This window comes from Cynara cardunculus, unplaced genomic scaffold (genome assembly GCF_001531365.2).
Source record: "Cynara cardunculus var. scolymus isolate 2C unplaced genomic scaffold, CcrdV1 Un_Scaffold_6125, whole genome shotgun sequence".
Taxonomy (NCBI): domain Eukaryota; kingdom Viridiplantae; phylum Streptophyta; class Magnoliopsida; order Asterales; family Asteraceae; genus Cynara; species Cynara cardunculus.
In genome coordinates, this window is record NW_020202781.1 from 6,994 (window position 1) to 28,283 (window position 21,290).

Genomic DNA, 21,290 nt, shown 5'->3' on the forward strand with positions numbered 1-21,290 from the left:
TTTTAAATCAACTTTTAATAATTTTTATTGTATTTATACAGTTTCTACGGATTTCTTGATAACCTAATTTCTATACAAATTTATAAATTTTAGGGTGTTTTGAAAATAATTTTTATACACTTTTTACTATAAACAAACAGCAACTTATGTATACTTTCTCGATATAAATAAATATGTATTTGTATAATGTTTTAATATATTTATTTTTATAAATAAGAATATAAATAATATAAAGTTAAAACGGTGGGATTCAGTAAAGTTTTAAAAAAACTATAAAAAGCTTGGGTAAGGTTTTTCGCATAATGAAGTTATGTAAAAGTCTTTTAAGTTRTTGACGTGACGATAATATAKTATGTAAAGAAAWAACTGTARWAAATTAATAGAAAACGTCAAAAAAGAATATTAGAGATTAKATTAGCATAAAATCCTTAATTTCGATCTTCATCGATTTCTCCGTTTCTTAAGCATTGTAACATTGATCAAGTAAAGTGGACTTCTCGGTGATGTGATTTTCCCTGTTTTGGGTTTTCCACGTAAATTCGGTATCGTTATCTATTTCTTATTTTTCTGCCTAGTTACGTTCATTATTTGGGTAGTTCATTGTTCCGTTGAGAGTTTCGGGTTTATCGTTTCTGCATACGAACAACGTTTTGAGTTTATCTTTGGGATAAAGTTTCGATCTTGGTTTTGGATTGATTCGAGTGTGGTGTGATTGATTTGAAACACTCAACATAGTGGATGCCCTCTAGAGCCAAATATTTTCGAAGAAAAAATCAAAACGTTTGCAAGTACTAATTTACGGTTATTCCACATACTGTTTTGTTTCGCAGCTTCCTGGAATGATTAAATGTTTGTGACTTGAAAAAACTAAAAGATAATGCGGATAACCGTTATCATCAACCAACCAAATAAACCTATTCGACGAAACCAATTTTCTCGTGATGAAAAATCCAAAATCAGATGAAAAATCTAGTGAACAGAACAAAATTAAGCAACAAGAAGAAATCGATTAACTGACAAGAACAGAGAATGATTAAGCAATGTACCTTCTTCAACAGGTAGAGGTTGAGCGGAAGATCCAARTTCACGAAGACTCATCGATAAAAACAAAACAAGGATGGAGAACTTGAATCCCACCATAATTAATGTGACTTCCTGTTATCAAATTAACGCCTCGATTACAGTTCTCCATCTGCTCTAACTCTGATCGAGCTTGTGTTTCTGCTTCCGAGTGTGTGTGTGTGTGTGAGAGAGAGAGAGAGAGAGAGATTTGAAACTAAAATGGTAAGTAGTTGTCAACGAGTGTTAAATGCTGAGTGGGAAGAAAAAATATTGCCAACTAACCGTTGACTTTTAACTCCAACCTTTTTTGAGCATTTTGACTTTTCAACGATATTATTTTTTAATTTTAATTTACAGTATATAATAAAGTCGAAAATTGAAACATATAGATTTTTGTTTCTAGAGACAATTCATTTTTTCAAATATATAATTTATAAGAATGATATGAATAGAATTGCATTAAGCTATCGTTTCGGGTTGATGCAGTAAAAGAAAAGAATCGGAAAAGGCCGAGCATATTTGTTTCTAAGAAGTAATATGAGTAGAATTTGCGTTTCATCAAACCTCAGTTGTCTATCATTTCTCAATTATCTATCATTTATGACGATATGGATCCGGTAAGATTGCAGGATGTGATCTGTATGATCATTGACACGTTGACTTCGAAATAAGTTTGAATGAGAACAAGAAAATGGACCCATGTAATTACTTTCCTCTTGGTGTGCCCGACCCCAAATCTCAAACACGCTTTACTTATTCTTTTAAACTTATACCTGCTATGATTTTTAAAAATCAGAACTAATCAACCAGATATATTTTTATTAGCTTTATATTTATTTAAACAATCAGTAACGATTTTATTCTCATTTTTTCCTTTCAAAATTGATTATGCTGATGATAGACAATCAGATCATAATACGTAAATCCAAACACCTCCCTACAATTCCACTGCTGTCATCTTATGGGTCAGACGCTCAAAACTCGATTTTGTGTCWTTCAACKTTCRGAATTACATCGCATATTCTATACCGTGTRTTGTGTTACGGATTTCAACCCCTTCTTTGGTTAGGTGTTGTAYGTGCTTATTATGTGAAGGTATTTTCGTCATTTCATATCTTCTATAAAAATATTTATATTAAACACTTGCATAAAAAAAWATACAAATTTGTGTAAAACATTTAAAAGAGTTTAAAACAAAACCCACATCCTTTCTTTTTCATTAGTGCCCCTAAATATTAATATTATAAAGCTCGACTTATTAAATTAAACGATTTTATTTTTCTTGCTTTTATAAGTTTAAATTATTTATATCAAATATTAATTTAATAAAGATTTCTTATTTTCTACGATTTAAAATTAAAAGAAATAATATATAATTTATTATATTTAACCATAATACAATTTTTTTAAGAATACATCAAATAGGAAATAAACATATATAACGTTGTTAGTCGGTTACATGTCATTTTTTTTTGGTTAAAAAGATGTAAGTGACCAATTTATAAAAGTTCGATGGTTTCTTTATTAAAAAAATGTCCATGGACTTAATCATTCAAAATTAAAAAAAAAAATTAATGGTTTTTAAGTTCTGTTCTTTTGAACTTTTCTCTTTTTTCTAATGGAACCAGCGTGCACGTGGTATGATTTAGTTGGCGTACAAATTAAAGCGTTGCCTAAATTGTTACATACAATATGGTAGTTTTTCAATTGCGATCTTAGTTTGATCAAATCGATTAAAAATGGTTTGACTATCTAAACTCTAGAATGAGAAAAATGGACTTTTGTGAATCGACGTGTTAATATTTTCCTCAAAAAACAAGTGGGACGAAACGGGAAAAAAGTGGATCACATTTATAGTCCCACTCGTTTTAGCCGACATGGTCAAACAACGCATGAGATGTTAAGACCCGTCTACTATATGTTTGTTTTGGCTCATGTGCGTGAACCCCGTTCTCTTACCATGACACGTGTGCGATATTGAAAACACTAAAAAAAAAAAAAGAACCAATGCAACGATTTGAACATTTGTGTGTTGATAAGAACAAGTAATTGAAACCGATCATTATACTATACACCAATATTTATTAATAACTTCAGTATTTTGTTAGTATATAGCGGTTTGGCTTGTTTGAGGCTGCTAATTGATTAACATATACATGTGCGGATTAGGTTATCCAAATTATTTCAGTTTAACCCGCTTACTCAGTTTTGGTGGGAATAACACTACTAATAACCGATGGTTTAACAATTTGAGTGAAATAGCTAATTCGTTTCTGGGTGGCATAATTTAAATTCAAATCAATGTAGATTGTTACAATTATTGTTGATTGAAATAGCTAATTCATCATATTCTGGACAAAATAGTGTGTTTGACTTGTCTAAGGGACTGTTTGACWGTTGCTGAATGATTTGGTGCAGAATGATTAAGCGATCAGAATGATTRAGAGGCTTTCATGATATAATACAAAATGAAATATAATTGTTTAGTAATTGTTTACAATGAAATCAGTGCGCTTAATGGTTAAGGGAGGTTTATGATACAAAATTATTCAGAGGGTTTTAGAACTATTAAGAGGTGAATCTTGTTTATAAGATGCAAACTTTTTTTTAGTAAACAAGATTCACCTCTTAATAATTCAAATATTATCTTTTAATAAAACTGTTAAAAGATAAACAAATAACCCTAACGTGTTTTCATGGAACCTCAATTATCGATGGTTGTCGGTTTCAATGATGAAAATAGATGGGTCCTGTCCATATAATTACTGCTCACCTGCTGTGCCCATTTTGAACCAAATCCCAAATAGGCCCCTACTTATTTCTTTTATACGATTATTGTGATTTTAAAAATCAAAATTAAGGGGCTGTTTGTTTGGCTCTTAATGGTGACATTAAGAGCCAACCTCTTAATCGGTCAGAGGTTGATGTTGTTTGGCAAATARAAAATGGCTCTTAATGGTTACAACTCTCCTCTTAACCATTTTGCATCTAAAGGGTCTCTAAACCATTCAGAGTTCTCTTTTTCCATATTTGCCCTCTCCCCCAACGTTCCTCACACATCGCTCACAGCCCCTCCCCCCACACACGATCGCCGGTCTTCACTCTGTCGCCGCTCGTCACTCTGTCGCACGATCGCCGGTCTTCACTATGTCGCCGGTCTTCACTCTTCAAATCCCTCCCCCCACACACGATCGCCGGTCTTCACTCTGTCGCCGGTCTTCACTCTGTCGCCGCTCGTCGCCCCCTCACGTCGCTAGATGAAAACCCTAAATGAAAACCCTAATAAAACAAAAACAAATATCGATTCAAACCCAAATTTGAGATGTAGGTCATCTTTGAGATGAAACAGGGAATGCATGTGTTCACGTCGGGAGAGAGAGAGATACCACGAAGGAGATACCGTGAAGGAGATGTTCATGTCGGGAGAGAGATAACGTGAAAGGATCTGATACTTGGGGGCTGTTTAATTTTTGGTCATACAAGTGTTTAAAAGGCATCCCTAATGTGAACAAGGGTTAAAATGGTAATTTACTGTTATTCAGAGAACAATTACCAAACAACATTATTTCATTCAGTCCTTAACCATTCTGGCCCTCTTAACTATTCTGACCACTTAACCATTCTGCACCAAACCATTCAGCAACTGCCAAACAGCCTTTAAATAATCAGCTATATTAATATATTTTTTATTAATTTTATATTTATGTATTTTAATAAAAAAAATTATTATCTTTCCCTTTTCAAAATTGCTCATGTTGACCATAAAGGCCTAGAAAATCATCTCTAATGAATAAACGTTATTGTATTATATTCAGATATAAGTTACTAATGGGCCGTTTATCAAACACTTACCTGGTAAGTGTTTACGGGCAAAATTTAACACTTAAGATTTTAGTCCACCAAAACGTTATCGTATGCAACAATATACCCAATAAGCGTTTACCGTGGTAAGAGTCGTCACCCTCACTTATCGGGTAAGATTCTTGGTCCTTGTTTCGCTCTTACCGGGTAAAATTCTTGGTTCTTACTATATTCATCCGGTAAGGTAATGTAACTTGGTGTTCACTTACCCGAGTAAGCATTTGATAAACGGCCCCAAGTATGGAACATCGAGGGGGGTAAGCCCACCTATTAGCTACATCATTGCATAAATCAAAACACCTCTCAATGATTTATCAGTTAACAATTAATTTACTTGTCATTAATTGGTTTTACAGTTATTAATTACTTTTAAATCAATGATTTATTTATCTACTAGTTTGTTTAACATAACCTTGAGTTTCCTCACTCGTTCGGATTTTTGGTGTTCTTGAACTCTTGTTTGGGGTGTGGAATATGAGATAAATAATAAAAAGAAGAATATAAAAGGTTTATATTAGCTATCATGTTTACTTTTTTTTTATAAACAAGATGGACATATTTTTTTATTAACCTGAATATCCAACCTGTTATACGAGCCAACTAATCCCAGGACGACCATCTACTTTGCAGATAGCCCGGAGTCATTGCATTTGCACCTTCGTGGCCATAAGGGGATTTTTATTTCTCTTTGGATTTGAACTTGTGACCTCCTATTACTTTTGACCTTTGGAGTCAAGCTCAAACCAATCAGGCACCACCCATGTGGTTCAAAATGGACATATTTTGTTATCACTATGTATATAATTAACATTCATTTAAACGAAAATATGTCATTAATGGTGTTTAATATATTTACATCGTATTAAAATACATTAATTGAGAGAGGTGAGGATTGATTTGTTAAGGATCCATGGAGAGAAATGATCGGTTAAGGCTAATCGATTGAGAAATGCCGTTGTTGAAGATTTAAAGAACAATAAGAGGTAAATAAAAATGTTAGTTTACCTTTTATTAGATAAGAAGAAAATAAGACATAAATACTTAAAAATTTAAAAAAAACAAACAATCTGAATGATCATACCTCTTATCGAATCAGACATAAAAGATTGATAAGGGTTTTTTTAAAGAAAAACAAACAATTACTAATGGTGTGTTTGGGATTGCTTATTTAAAACAACTTATGTTTTTTTGTAAAAATGTTTATTAACTTATGTGGTATCAAACCGGAGTTAAATAAAACATGGTCAAAATTGTAAACTGATAATAAACAGTATTTCATAAGTCAGGAATAATTAACTTATCAAAAACAGTTTATTACCGGTTTGACGCCGGTATAAGCAATTTTTTTCTTATCCAAACACCAGAAAACAGCTTATCACCGGTGACAGACTAAAATAAGTTAAAAAACAGTTTTTATAAGTAATCCCAAACGCCCCCTAAATATTAAATACACTACCATCAAACTCATTGGGAATAACAGATTAAACTATAAAATTGTCAACTACTTTTAATTGGTAAATTCAATCCGTATAATTTTTTAGTGCATTGTTATTTTAATAGTCTTAAACAGTATTTTCAACGACTTAATAAAATTATATGATTTAAATAAGGGCGGTTAAAGCATCTCTAATAAATTCTATAAAAAAAATTAAAATGAAGAATTAAAATTTAACTTTAAAGCGTCATTTGAATTGTAAGATTGGATTGCAGATTGAATTACATTTCAATCTGATGTTTGATTTGATGGATTTTTTGGATTTGAAATCTCATAAACATGAGGTTTTGAAATCTTATGGGTGTGGTTTGTATTTTATGGGATTTCGTAGGTTTTATATGTCGTAATGTTTTAAAATATACTAAAAGAATTTCTTTTGTAATAATAAATTAATAAAAAAAATAATTTTTTTGTTTTTATAATCATGCACCCTCTTCTTCAACTCCTTCATGAACGAGCCTGTTATGCTCGAAGTTGCAACAACAACATGTTGCAAGTCCGAAAGAGAGAAAGATCGTCGTGTCCTGAACATTGAAATGCTACCTACAAAGAGAACACGGTTTCAGTTTCCCTATTGTTTTGAAGGAACATAAGAACAAGGATCTAGAAGATACATTAGAGTAGTTAACCTTTTCATTGTACCCAAACTCATGATTCTGGAATGACTTGTTAGGGGCTGTTTGGCAATTGCTGAATGGTTTGGTGCAGAATGATTAAGTGGTCAGAACGATTAAGAGGCTCTCATGATATAGTGCAAAATGAAATATAATTGTTTGGTAATTGTGTACAATGAAATTAGGGCTCTTAATTAATRGTTAAGGGAGATCCAKGATACAAAATCATTYGGAGGATTTTGGATTTTGGATCTAGTAAACTGAAGTGTTCATAAGTAAAACAGAAGCAAAATTAGTCAACCTAATTCCCATGATCTTGACATGCATCCATTGTATTTTAGGTGATCAATTGAATTTACACCACAATGTACTTGGTTTTACATCCTATACTTAACCTAATATTTGCATTTTCATTGCAACTAATCATCCCTGATGTACTACAATTTTTGCATATACACAAAATGAGACTTGAATGTAATTATGAATTAACAAAAAAATATAATTTATGAACAATCACGTATATAAATGAAGAAATAGACCTTACTGATTGGAATATAGACATTCATAAAATCGGGGAGAAGCTTTGTGTCTGAAGAACGGGTCTCATCCTAATACTCTGTCGAATATGCCCATTAACCATTGGTCGGCATGCTCGTCGGCCCTRAGACTGCCTTCCGAGATGGCGGACRCTTGCGTCTGACTGTCCCGTGATAGCACATCAAAGGCTGTGAAGCTCATGTCCAGGCTCCTTCGCACCTCGTTGACCATTGGTGGCTGAACAGGGATTTTACCTTCGAGCATCTTGACCACGGAGGACATGGGCGGCCTAAGGGTGGGAGATGGATTGGTGCATAGGAGAGCCATGTTCAACATCSTCATTGCCTCTTCTTTCGAGTATTTCGAACCAAGACAAGAGTCCACAAGTTCCAAAAGACTCCCTTGCTCTTCTAGGACACGTGCCTTCACAAACCAAAAGTAGAAGTTATCAGTTATGGCCGTGCTATAAGCGTCATAATGCACCGCTTTATAAGACTTAATTTATACGACCAAAAAATACAACGTCCTATCTAAAAGCGTTGCAATAAGTTTACATGACGCTTTTGGTTGTCTTAACAAGTTTTTTAGGTTACTTTTAATACAAAACGTCTCATCAGCAATTTTACAGGACACTATTTGAAAAAATATCATATAAAAACAAGTGTTCCATAAAAAGATGAGTTTATAGGACATGTTCTCRAAAGTGTCTTTAAAATTGTTCATGCAACACGTTGAATTAAAAATGTCTTAAAAAACTTGATAAGAGCCAAAAAGCATCGTATTAACTTATTACGACGCTTTTAGATAAGACGTTTTATATTTTGGTCTAAAAGTTAAGTCCTATAAAACATCTTATAAACCCAATTTTGTTGTTGTGTTGGTGCATGAATTGTTGGTTTTGGAGTACTAAATTAGGCTAAGGGTGATAAGAAACTACTACTTGTTGCTTTCAAGGCGAGTAATCTTTATCCTTAAAGCAATTTTGTACCCATCGAGTGTGCTTCGGGTTTTTGACGAATTGTCTCCCAAAATACAATGAAACAACGTATATAGTATGATTATCAACAATGCATAATTGGTGATAATCCCGGTGAACTAGCAAGTAATCAATAAGTTCAAGAGACCAATAAAATGTGTTTCTATATGAACACACTTTAGGGTAATGTGGTATGACAGAAAAGTGAGAATTTTACATGTTTTTGACAGCAAAAAGGATGATGAATATATGGGAGTTTTTTAGTGACAGTTAAAACTGTCGCTGAAAGTTAGTGAACATTCAAACAGTTACCACTTGTGACACCTCTCCAAACTGTCACAAACGTGACTTTTCAAAGGGCTGCTTTTTTTCTTTAGCGACATCTGACCCACCTGTCACCAAAGATGACTTTTAGAAGGGGCTGTCTCTTCTTTTGTGACATATGTCCAAACTGTCCCCAACGGTGGCCTCCTCTTTTGCTATACTTGTTGAGTTGTTGAATCTGTCACTATGTACCCACTTTAGGTTGCATTTTGGTCCTATGTGGAACGAAGTAAAACCACAAAAGCTCAAGTTTCACGTTTCCTGAGACTTAACCCAAAACATATATATAGGTTCTCGTTTGATCCTGCCTCTAAACATATATATACATACATACATATACATATATATAGTGGTGCACAAGGGATAGGTGGAGCAGCGAATTTCTGGGAACTCAAATCCCAGAAACAAGAGCTACCCATTTTCAATGGAACAGAACCTGATGAGTGGTTTTTGCAGGCATAACGATTCTTCCAGATKCATGAATCAGTACTCGAATGAAGAGAAGATCAAAGCTGCTGTTATCTGCTTTTAAGGGGATGCATTGATGTGGTTCCATTGGAAAAATAAGTGACAGATTTTCTGGAGGGATGAATGAAAAGCATGATGCTAAAACACTTTTGCTCTTCCTCTAATGGAACCTTATGTGAACAATTTTTAGCATTATCCAGAAGGGAACTCTGTCGAATGACAGTTTTWTTAAATTGGCGGCACCCTTAGCGAACATCCACGAGGAAGTCTTGTTGAGCCATTTAAATGGCTGTTTGAGCCCAGAGGGCTGAGAGAAGCTAGGGAGTTGGCACTAAAGGGCTGAAGTGTCTTTAAATTCAGTGGTAGTTCTCGTGTCTCCAAAAACCATGAAATTAGATCGCGTAGTTGAAAGAGTTAAGGTGGAGGTAAAGTGCAGTTATGACTTTTCTATGGGGTCATCAGAAACGTCTTCGTAAGGAATTATCTCAAWATCCGTTCCATCAAAACCATRGACGAACTTATGACTGGGCAGCTCTCCCATCCTCACTTTCATTGCATCACGACCTCTTATACTACAAACATCGGCTGGCCCTTCCCGAAATATTTATGGAATTTAACAACACACCTACAGGGGACGTTCAARGGTGACCAAGACTCTCCAAAGGCTAGGCTTGGAAGTCGATTGGCAGGGAATGAGGCAAGAAGTGGAGAACAGGATCAAGGAATGTGAAGTATGCCGAGGAAGCAAAACCATGGCGTCAGCTGAGCTGTTACAAGTTACAACCGATCACCTTACCGCTCTTAATGTGGGATGAAATTGTTGGTGATTTTAGTGTCATCAAATATTTTGGTGTAATTGTGATTTACTAGGATCAACTAGGTGACTAGGCAAACATAATGAGTTAGGAGGTGCGGTGTGCATATTTACAAATGTTGCCCCTATCACCTTAGATGGCCATAAGACCGGGGTAAGGGGCTGCGCCCCCTTGCAGGGAGCTGCCCCAGCGGTGGTCCCGCTCAACGTTTTAAGTTTCTATGGATTTTATGTAGGAGATTATTTAGGAATTCTAAGTTTCTGGACAGTCTGAACGAAATTCAGAAGGTTAGGATAATTTGGAGAATAAGTATGGATTTAGAAGCCTTTGAGTTTGTATAAGAAGCTTCTGATTAGAAAGGGTTCTGACTAAGAGCTTCTAAGCCTTCTGACTCAAAGCTTCTGAGCCCTCTGACTCAGAGCTTCTGAGTCAGCTTCTGATCCGTTTCAATCTTATACATAAGCAGTTATAACTGTTGTGCGGTTATCTGTTAACTACCTCGTAACCATCTATCTCTCATAATTATATAAAACGGTTAATCTAGTGTATATATACTCGAGTTCTGCCTTGAGAAGAAAGGGACTTCTAATCTTTGGCTGGTGAGATCAAGTCTCTCGAATAGTTGTTATTTCCATTTCCTTCTATTTTCTAATATAATAATCCGARTTTTAGGGAATTTWTCGCCAGGACGTATCAGATTTCCTGGATCTTCAGAAAAGAGAAAAATGGTTTCAACTTACCCAGTCAAGAAGGTTGAAAAACTCTGTTGGCCTGTAATTTATAATGCTTTTCCCRCTCACRATCTCTAATGCAACAACTCCAAAGCTGTAAACATCTGCTTTATCTGTTAAGTATCCATTCATTGCATATTCTGGAGCCATATACCCTCTACAAAKTTACACCATAAATGTCTAAGATGTTAATGGATCTAGCTATACACAAACAATACAAAATRTGTGAGAGAAGGAATATGAGATTCAAAGGATGAAAGCTCACATTGTTCCAGCAACTCGTGTGCTGATATGAGTATTCTCTTCTTCATACAGTTTCGCTAGACCAAAGTCTGATATCTTAGCATTAAGATCCCTGTCGAGAAGCACATTGGAGGCCTTTATATCTCTATGAACTATTTTTAACCTTGATTCCTCATGAAGATAGACCAAGCCTCGTGCTATTCCCATACATATCTTATTTCTCGTGGGCCACTCCAAATTAAGCTTCTGGTCCTCACTACCTATATAGAATGACAAGTTGTAACTTTTACTTTGAATTGATATAGAACAGGTAAATAGTGGGATGGTGAAGTATTTACCAAAAAGGGCACGTGCRAGACAGTTATTTTCCAGATATTCATATACCATCAACAACTCCTTTCCTTCGATGCAACAGCCATAAAGCTTAACAAGGTTTGGATGATGCAAACCAGATATCATGCCTATCTCGTTTACAAATTCGCGATTCCCCTGTCTTGATCTGGCGGAGAGTTGCTTAACAGCAATCTCRGAACCATCCGAGAGTACACCCTGCAAATGAAACAGGAAAAGTTTTCTATAATTGACTCACTTTGTCATTATAATTTGCCAGCTAYTGAAACCGTAGTATCCTCTTCTTCTCTTATGAAGGGACTCAACGAAGTCTAGCTAGCCTTATTCACATTGACCTTTTCTGAAGGTACTCATTGGGAACAATTTCCTMTTGTAGCTGATAAAAACATACTCCCGTGCTACATCGCTTGAAATAGCTTTTGCCCCTCCTGTAGTTGCTTTAGATCCTCCTCATATTGTGGATCTTCCACACTATTCGCAGCGCTCTTGTAAGTCTACTTATCTAGCAAGTTTTGTTTATTATTCTTATTCTGCCTCTACTTCGTTTTTAGCATCTACCCATCGTCGCCACCRAAATTTATAATTTATGGAAGAAAGTACGAAAAATGTCATAGAAGGGGTATTTCAGTCATTTATCATTGTCTCACTACGATTCTGCTGTTTACCTAAAATTATGGGTAAATGCTRATCATTGTGCCAACCAAACGTGTGGTCAAAACCTGATTCAATTTGTTCCAATTCATTTGACACATTCCATTCACTCCAAAACATTCTACGAACCAAACATCCCCTTAATATATATTACTAAGGGTAGTAGTTTTGCCATTTTATATTTCCACTTCTATTTTAAGATATGTTTTTTTTCGTTAATTCACTTTGTAATCATGCTTTGCGAGCTAATGAAACCCTAGCCGCCTCTTTGCATTTTTCCCCTACATCTTTTGTTGTTCATATTTGATAAATCTGGTAGGATAGTTATCAATCATCTTTGCGAGAAAGTACCTTATAAACTGGTCCAAAGCCTCCTTCGCCGATCTTATTTGCAGAATCAAAGTTATGAGTGGCGGATTTGATTTGTCGCAGGCTAAAATAACCCGTCTGTAAATGAAGTGCTCGGAGCTCTGTGACAAAGATAATGATTAAAAGCAGCTAGAATTCAAAAATACAATTGGAAATATTACAAGAGCCAACTAATCATACTGAATCTCTTTATTTTTTGTTCTTACCTTTATCTTCTCCCTCTCCTCCTAGATAACCTTTCCTCCAAAGTACAGCTAAAATTAGCAAGAAAACTGTGCAGGAACTAATCACAATTCCGGCTATAGCCCCAGCAGTGAGTCCTCCTGTACTGACGTCATATTCTGCAATAAGAAGAATAAGAGCATCTCCAACAAATTCTCTAAAACAGAAAAACGGAATGTAAGGAAAGAGAGATGATTTATCTCCCACCAATGAGATTGAATTAATATTGTTTTATATAAAAGTGTAATGGGATTACTACAAAATTATAGAGTATTTTAATAATATAATCAAAATGTTGAGATCTCCAAAATAGAGAATCTTGGTTCTCTATTTTAGAGATATCATAAAGAATGCGTTGGAGATGGTCTAAGTAGGTTTTATACATGCTCTTAAAGCGAGAGGAAGAACGAAAATGGAACATATGATAGGAAGATTGTACTAACTTGGTGTTATTGCGATAGCAGATATAAGAGGTCCATGTACACCTCKTTCTGGAACTGCAGTAGTCCCCTTCCCTGCCCAGTACAAATGAATCTCTAGCGTGCTACCATTAACGACAACATTATCAAACTCTATGAAGGTGCCCCTTCGAACACCATTAGCTGCTTCCATGATGTTGAAGTCTTTTCTCCTCAGAACCCCCTACACAAAAAGCCAAATTATAAGTTTGTAACTAATGTCCCAATTGAAATATATACAACCTAAACAAAAGCTGGTATGTCACTTACTTGAATTAGTATATCAAAATAACGCCTTCCCAGACTACTAAATGTCATGTCGTCAGAATAACTTATTTCAGCAAAGTGGAGCCTCACTTTGTAACTCCCCTTCCGCAAACACAGTCCATAGTACCGGAGTGAAGAGGGAGAAAAACGAGCTGTTCTATATATATCTCCACCTSTCACATTCGTTGTGCTTGCAGTAAATGGAGCATCTTCGTTGCCCAGGAAAACACCATTGGTGCTATAGGCCCATCTCTCAGAAGTAGAATAYAAGAAAGATTGCTCGCTGGTCAAATCTTCTTCATATTCATTWCCTTCAAAGTCTGATCTAGCTCCACCACARTTAATAAATAAAGAATGACCTGCAATGTAAGATRCATTTATGAAAATTTASAAATGGATATAACAATTAACCTAAAGGGAGTGCTTATTTTGTTACACTTACGGTCGGGSTTTCTRCTGCAMGTAAGTTGGTCTGTTAAACACCAAGCATCTCTATAAGATTAATCCATGTTAGGTCACATCATTCTAGACAATTAAAAAGTGTGTGTGTATAGGTTGGTGATGGGACGTACGTGGTGCTTGAAGCTGAAGATGAAAGGGCTGAAAGTAAATTCCTGTTGTAAAGTACYCGTGATAAGTGAACATAAAAAGTGAAATAAAGGGTAGGAYTGAAAAGAAAAACTTACAAGCTCATAAACCGACAATTCAGTGATGGAGATTGTRTAAAATCGTTGTAAGATAAGTCGCTGCGATAAAAATTAGTGGCAACGTTTATAGCTCCAACTCCACAATATATACATAGTAAAAAAGCAAGTCTCATAATGGTCTAATATAAGASGATCACAGTAATAAAGTAATCTCTATGATACAATCGCCATTCCTGAAGACATWWSWRATAGCAACTTCTAGGRTGTAACAAGCACTTACATCTTTTGATTACTTTCTGCGCTGTCAAATATCCATCCAGGAACTCGTCCTGATAGTGAGTTGTTATTCAGAAACCTACATCCACATGTAATATTCTATCTCAAATTTTACCAAAAAATCCAAACAGGTTAGGAATGTAAAATAAATTTTGCAGGTGTAACATCTAAGTAGTTGCATACATGACGTTAAAGTTTAGAGCCTGAATTGTATTAGGTATTGAACCATTCAGCCTGTTGAAGCTCAAGTCTCTGCAAAAGAAATAGTTTAGTTGAAGATTTCCTTAAGCACAAACTCGAAAGATCAATCATCTGTCTTATCATGAATAGTAGCAACTGACTTACAAGTTCTTCAAACGACGCATCTGTCCTATGTAGTCTGGTATTGGGCCAGTAAGCAAACAATTTCTCAGGCTCCTGTAGCAAAATTATACACAACACCCTTATCATGTCAACTTTCTGTACAAATTTAACTCAATATTTTCGCACTTTTTGTCACACAACTATGTTATAAACTCACAATTTAACTAATCCAGTCATATTTCGCAGATCAGGAAACGTCATACTCAACAATCCAGCTAAATCAGATATCCTCCTGACAACCATAATGCATATATAAAATGAGTTCAAGGCTCAAAGCCGTTACCACCCATTTATTGACCAAAAACTCAACAAAAATAAGTGGTGGACTAAATAATGTGCTCACAATTCGGCCATGTTTGTCAACAGAGATATTGTAGAAGGAATCGGTCCTTCCATTGATGTTCCTTGAAAGTCGTTACACAATAAATTATATATGATCAAAATTTCATAAGTTAAACTGTCGACAAGAAAGTAAGAAAATACTCACAGTTTCGTAACTCTTGTCCAGTTTCCGATAAAATCAGGTAYTCTTCCGGATAATGTACTCCCATCTATCCTACTGGAAGAAGTGTGTAAAAAATTCAATAATTTACATGTTGGGTCAAAAAAAACAAAGCAAAGATCTATATGACTTACAAATCTTCTATACTAGTCAGATTGCCAAACGAGTTCGGTATGGTTCCTGTGAAGTTATTTCCAGAAACAACGCTGCAAGGAAAACCCTTCATTGTGAACAACACAAAGATGGCAACATTATAAAAGAAGTACCAAAAGAAGAGATAATATGTCAATTCCATGGCATGAAACTGTACAAGTGAAAACATGTATCATCTTTAAAGTGCATAAAGCTTTAACTCAAATAAACAACCGACACAATCGTAGGCAGCTTATATAGGAAAACTGCCAAAACTAAATGTAAATACATTGTCTTGCTAGCTTCTCGAGTAATGCTTTGAAACTCAGACCTTAAACAACCTAAATACATGACTCATTCAACTGAAAAGCAGGACGAATGAAAGTATGTGAAGATGCTAATGTTGCAATAAATTAAGAGTAAGCTACAAAATTCTGTCTCTATGCCCAGACTCTGGGTATTGCCATTAATAACGAAAAAGTACACTAATTTTCGTGTGGTTAATACTTAATACTTGGCTCTAACGGACGTTAAGGTCATCTGTTAACTAAGGAATATTTCCATCTTTTTACTCTGTTTTCTTAAATAAATTTATCTTTGTCTAGCTCTAAGGCCCCTAACGTTAAGTCCATCAGTTAACTGCGGAAGCTAGAAGAAGATGTATTAGCGTTCTAAGGGCCCCTAATACATCTTCTTCCTCCTTATGAATGCTCACGGAATCTTCAACCCTAAATCAAGATTCAAGAACATGAACGTGCTTTCTTCTCCACTCGTTGAGAACCCACTTCAATTGCCACCACCGCCTCTGTTGGAGATTCTCCACCCACTTCTTTCTCGTTGCTTGGAGCTCCAACCACTCCCGTTCATTACCCCCTGACGTCCCTTTCCCAGCTTTAATGTGTTCGTTCTGGTTAAGTATGAACAAGCTCAGAGAGGGCAAGAGTGTGGGATCAGTTGAAATCTAGTTCCTCTAAGCGAGATTCATCTTCTCTGCTACCTCCTCTAATCTCGCACTTAAGGATTCCTCTAGTTCCTCTATTTGCATTTCATTGGGAAAAGTGGAAAACACATGGGTTGTACAAGAAACTGATAGAAACATTGTTCATGGCTCCATTTGGGGGGCCTTACACCTCTTCCAGCAACCAAAGGGATGAAAAAGGTGGCGGTGGGTTTCGTTGAGAGAGGGAAGAGAGGTGGTGAAAAAAAGATCGAAAAACAAAAGAAGTAAATAACTAAAAGTTTAAAATCAGCACCAAAAGACAGAAATTCCCTTTATTTAGTGGATGCACGTTGGGGCCAGATACTATCGGTGAAAGCAAATCAAAACATTGAGTGGCTGGTCTAATTTTTTGATAGTAATAATGACAATAACACAGACGATTTATGTAATGTACTAATAAATTAACAATCAAAAGGATAAGCATGACATCCATCATGGTATCAGAKAAAATAACCAATGGTCGTTTACCAAAAGYTTWTCGGGTAATTACTTACTRTGTGTCACTTACCTTACTGGATGAGCATGAAAATGACCAAGAATCTTACCCTTACCTGGTAAGAGGCAATTGCAAGGACCGGTAATCTTCCCCAATAAGTGAGGGAGAAGATTCTTACATGGTTAGTGCATAACAGGTAAGAGACACTTACCAACAATCCATTTTGATGGTGATTCTTACTGGTAAGCGCTTACCTGGTAGGCTTTTGGTAAACGGCCCCWAACACTTGAAGCCTAATAATTCAAACCATCATGCATAATAAACTTCAAAAAATGCAACAAGAACCTCTAACCCGTTAGTGAGTAGAGAAATAAACATAACTTTGTTAATCATCCAAAGCAGTCCATCTAGGGCCATACATTACTGTTTCGTAGCTTTGTGKTGTTAGATTAAAAGGTTGAACTTTAAAGGGTAAACGAGAGCAAGGTCACGTAATCTTACAATCTTCTCAGTCGAGCCAAACGCCCAAGGTTTCGAGGGAAAATGTGCAAATCCAAAGCTAACTCATAAGCGTTTTGAATATCCAGAACCTCCACAGTTCTTGCAGAGTATCAATCCTACAAAATCACAAGTGAATATCCAAACATCATATGCATGATACATATTCGTTTTGTGGGTTCTATGTACACAAATCTTTACATCATAATGAATAACATCAAATGGGAGTTGCCATTAAATCAATATACAGACCAGAAAGCATCTTTATTACAACAGGTAGTGATTTTTTTAAAAATGTAAACAACAAACATATGTAAACAGGTTCTGCACAATAAGTGTTAGGAGCTATACACCAAACAGTCCTAACATAAGTGTTAGGAGCTGTTTACTTGAGCTGTTTAAACAGTCCTAAAACAGTCCTACAACATAAGTAGAAACAGTGAAGGCAATTAAGCTGTTTACTTGAGCTGTTTACTTGATTTTTCTTTTATTATCTTTTTCTGTGCAATTAATGCCTATTATCTGCTGCTGATGATTGTCTGAAAGTAGTGCTATAAACTTCATTCTTTGCTGTTTTGCTTCTAATATTTTCTGTTTTACCAGCTATATAAGTAGAAACAGTGCAAGTAATAAATACAAGAATCAGAACTTTCACCGATACATGATGATTATTTGTATTCAATAACTATTACACAACCAAATTGAGAAATAACAAACCAGAACCAGAACCATTAATCCCCAAGTCATACCAATTGTAGTTGGTTGGTCCACGGTAAGGGAACAAGAACATGCTACCATATCATGTTCACAGTTGCAGACCACGAATTTTCTTGAGCGCATGCACCTTAAGGTAAAGGCCCGCAAAACCGGAGGGAAAAACCGACATGGTTTGACCCAAGGGAAAGTCAATTATGTCGATTTCAAGAATAAAACATTTTTTCAAATTGAATCAAACTTAACTTTTTGAGCCTTATGTCTGACGTGTTTTTAGCTAAATTCCACCATTACAAGGAACTTTTTTTAATTTTTTTGGCTGATTTCATAAAATTTTCCGGTTGTTAGTATTTGATATTGATTGTCCTCTGGGTTTTTTTCTAGGTTTTCAATTTCATTTCTTTATGCATCTAGAACTTCTAAGTATTAAACAGGACCTGCTGTAGGGAAGATAATAGGACCGAATAAACTCAAGAATCGTGTGTGGAACACTTTCCAAATACTATAATTTGACCCAAACAGCCTTGGATTCACGAACTCGGTATTGGAATAATTCTTAAGTTTTCCTCTCGTTTCAAAGGTTGTGAAATTGAGATTCTTATACCCAAATTCTTGTTTTTACATATTTAAACGAGAGATCGACGGCTAGAAGCGGTTAAATGGTAATATCCATTAATGGATAAGAATGGAGAGTGGTTACAACCGAATCAGAGCTCAGAGATCGAAATCTGACTCCATTAGCTGAGACTTCGTCTGATATAGATCACAAGTCTGAACAAGAAGGTTTAGATCTCTGAATCCATTAGCTCAGACTTAGGACTTACAAGTCTGAACAGCACGTCCAATGAGGACCGAATACCAAACCGAATGTACCAGTTCAGTTTCAGTATCGGGATGGGAAATTCGGTGTCAGTACCGCTTAGGGGCGAAAATTTGAAGTTAATAAAGAAACAATCAAAACTAAATCTCAAAAGTTCAACAATCACAAATGTTCAATGTATCAAAAACTAATCCCAAAAGTTCAACAATCTTGGTGATACCGATTTCTTGATTGACAAAACCGTGGGAGGGGGGGGGGGGTTTGTTATGTGCGATAATACTCAATCTCCTATAGATTATTCTTACCTTTATCTTCTTTGTCTCCTAGATAACCTTTCTTCCAAAGAACCAATAAAATTAGCGCGATAGTTGCGCAGCAACCAATCACAATTCCAGCTATAGCTCCAGTAGCGAGTCCTCCTCCTGTACTGACGTCAAAGTCTGCAAGAAGGGGGGATAACTAGGTTATACATGCTCTTAAAGTGAGAACAATGAAAAAGGAACAGATGATAGAAAGAATGTACTAACTTGGTGTTATTGTGATACCGGATATAAGAGGTCCATATACACCCCGATCTGGAATTGCAGTAGTCCCTTTCCCTGCCCAGTACAAGTGAATCTCTAGGGTGCTACCATTAACCATAACATYAYTGACGTYTATGGAGATGCCCCTGCCAACACCATTAGCTTCTTCCATGATGTTGAAGTCCTTTCTCSTCAGAACCCCCTACATGAAAAACCAAATTAAGTTTGTATCTAATTATTCTCCAATTGAGATTTATACAATCTAAACAAAAACTGGCATGTCACTTACTTGGACAGATATATCAAAATAGCGTCTTCCCAGACTGCTAAATGTCATGTCATCAGAATAACTAATTTCAGCAAAGTGGAGCCTCACTTTATAACTTCCCTGCCGCAAACACAGTCCATAGTACCGGAGTGAAKTGGGAGAAAAGCGAGCTGTTCTATATACATCTCCACCTGTCACATTTTCTGATCTTGAAACAAATGGAGCATCATCGTTGCCCAAGAAAACCCCATTCGTGCTATAAGCCCATCTCTCGGGACTAGAATAGAAGTAAGATTGCTGGTTGGTCAAATCTTCTTCATACTCATTTCCGTCAAAGTCTGATCTGGGTCCACCGCAATTAATAAACAAAGAATGACCTGCATTGTAAGATTTATTTGTGAAGATCTACAAATGGATATAACAATTAACCTAGAGGGAGTGGTTAGTTGTTATTCTTACGGTTGGGGTTTCTGCTGCACATAAGTTTGTCTGTCAAACACCAAGCATCTCTATAAAATTAATTCACGTTAGGTCACATCACTGTGAATAATTCAAAAGAGTGTGTGTGTGTGTGTGTGTTTGTGTGTATAGGTTGGTGATAGAACATACGCGTTGCTTGCGGCTGAAGATGACATGGCTGAAACTAAATTCCTGTGGTAAAGGTACTAGTTAAGCGAACATAAAAAAATATACCTTGAATATAGTAAAGGTAGGATTGCAAACAACTTACAAGTTAGATGATTGACAGTTCTGTTGTGAAAATATACGTGTAAAATTGTTGTAAGACAAGTCACTGCAATAAAAATAGTGGCAATTTTTTTTAGCTCCAACTTCACAATATATACATATTAAAAGCAACTCTCACGATGGCCTAAATCCTAATGTAAGACACCACAGTGATAAAATCATCTCTATGATCATAGATCACCATTCCTGTAAACATGTAGCATAAAAATAATAATCAAGGGGAATCACTTACATCTTTACATTGGTAATTTTCAGAAATATCCATTGAGGAATCTCTCCGGATAGTGAGTTGTTATTCAGAAACCTACATTATAACACTCTATCTCAAATTTTACCAAGAAATACAGATATCCGAGGTATGTATGATAGATGTAACATCTTTCTAAGTAGTTGCATACATGGTGTCAAAGTTTAATGTCTGCAATGTACTGGGTATTGGACCGTTCAGCCTGTTGAAGCTCAGGTCTCTGCAAAAGAAATGGTTCAATTGAAGATGTCCTTAAGCTTAAATAAATTAAAAGCGAGGATCATGCAAAATCAACAAATATATAATATCACGTCAAAAAATCAGATAAAATTAGAGATTTGAAGTTGTTATAAACAAATTAACAAGAAACAGGGAAAAGCTCAGAAGATCAGTTAACTCCATCAAATGGAAGATATCATTGGAAACCTATAAACAGGGACAAAGGAACGTTTGCTATAAGAGACATGTTAAGAACACTTTAAAAGAAATGGATGACGATAAAATCAATAATTTGTGTCAAGTAAGGGGGAAAACCTTTGCCAGACATAGTACTAATACTATTGACTGTTTTGTATATGTTTAGTACTTCATTATTTCGTTTGACTATATACTGCTAAGTGCTAAATGTTATGAACCATTTAAGGTATGTTCTGATGGAAACGTATATCATGA

The 21,290-nt window shown here is 35.5% G+C and overlaps 1 protein-coding gene and 1 pseudogene across 1 annotated transcript; both read right to left on the reverse strand.

Moving 5' to 3' along the window:
• Nucleotides 1–7,635: 7,635 nt before the first annotated feature.
• Nucleotides 7,636–15,458, reverse strand: LOC112504597 (annotated as a pseudogene).
• Nucleotides 15,459–17,806: 2,348 nt separating this feature from the next.
• On the reverse strand, nt 17,807–20,029 carry LOC112504596 (probable LRR receptor-like serine/threonine-protein kinase At1g53430; the record flags this gene model as incomplete). Its single annotated transcript, XM_025108541.1, has 4 exons — nt 17,807–17,901; nt 19,138–19,272; nt 19,360–19,558; nt 19,646–20,029. Coding segments are annotated over 4 exons (813 nt in total), but the record flags the coding sequence as incomplete, so codon positions are not given.
• Between the last annotated feature and the right edge of the window lie 1,261 nt (nt 20,030–21,290).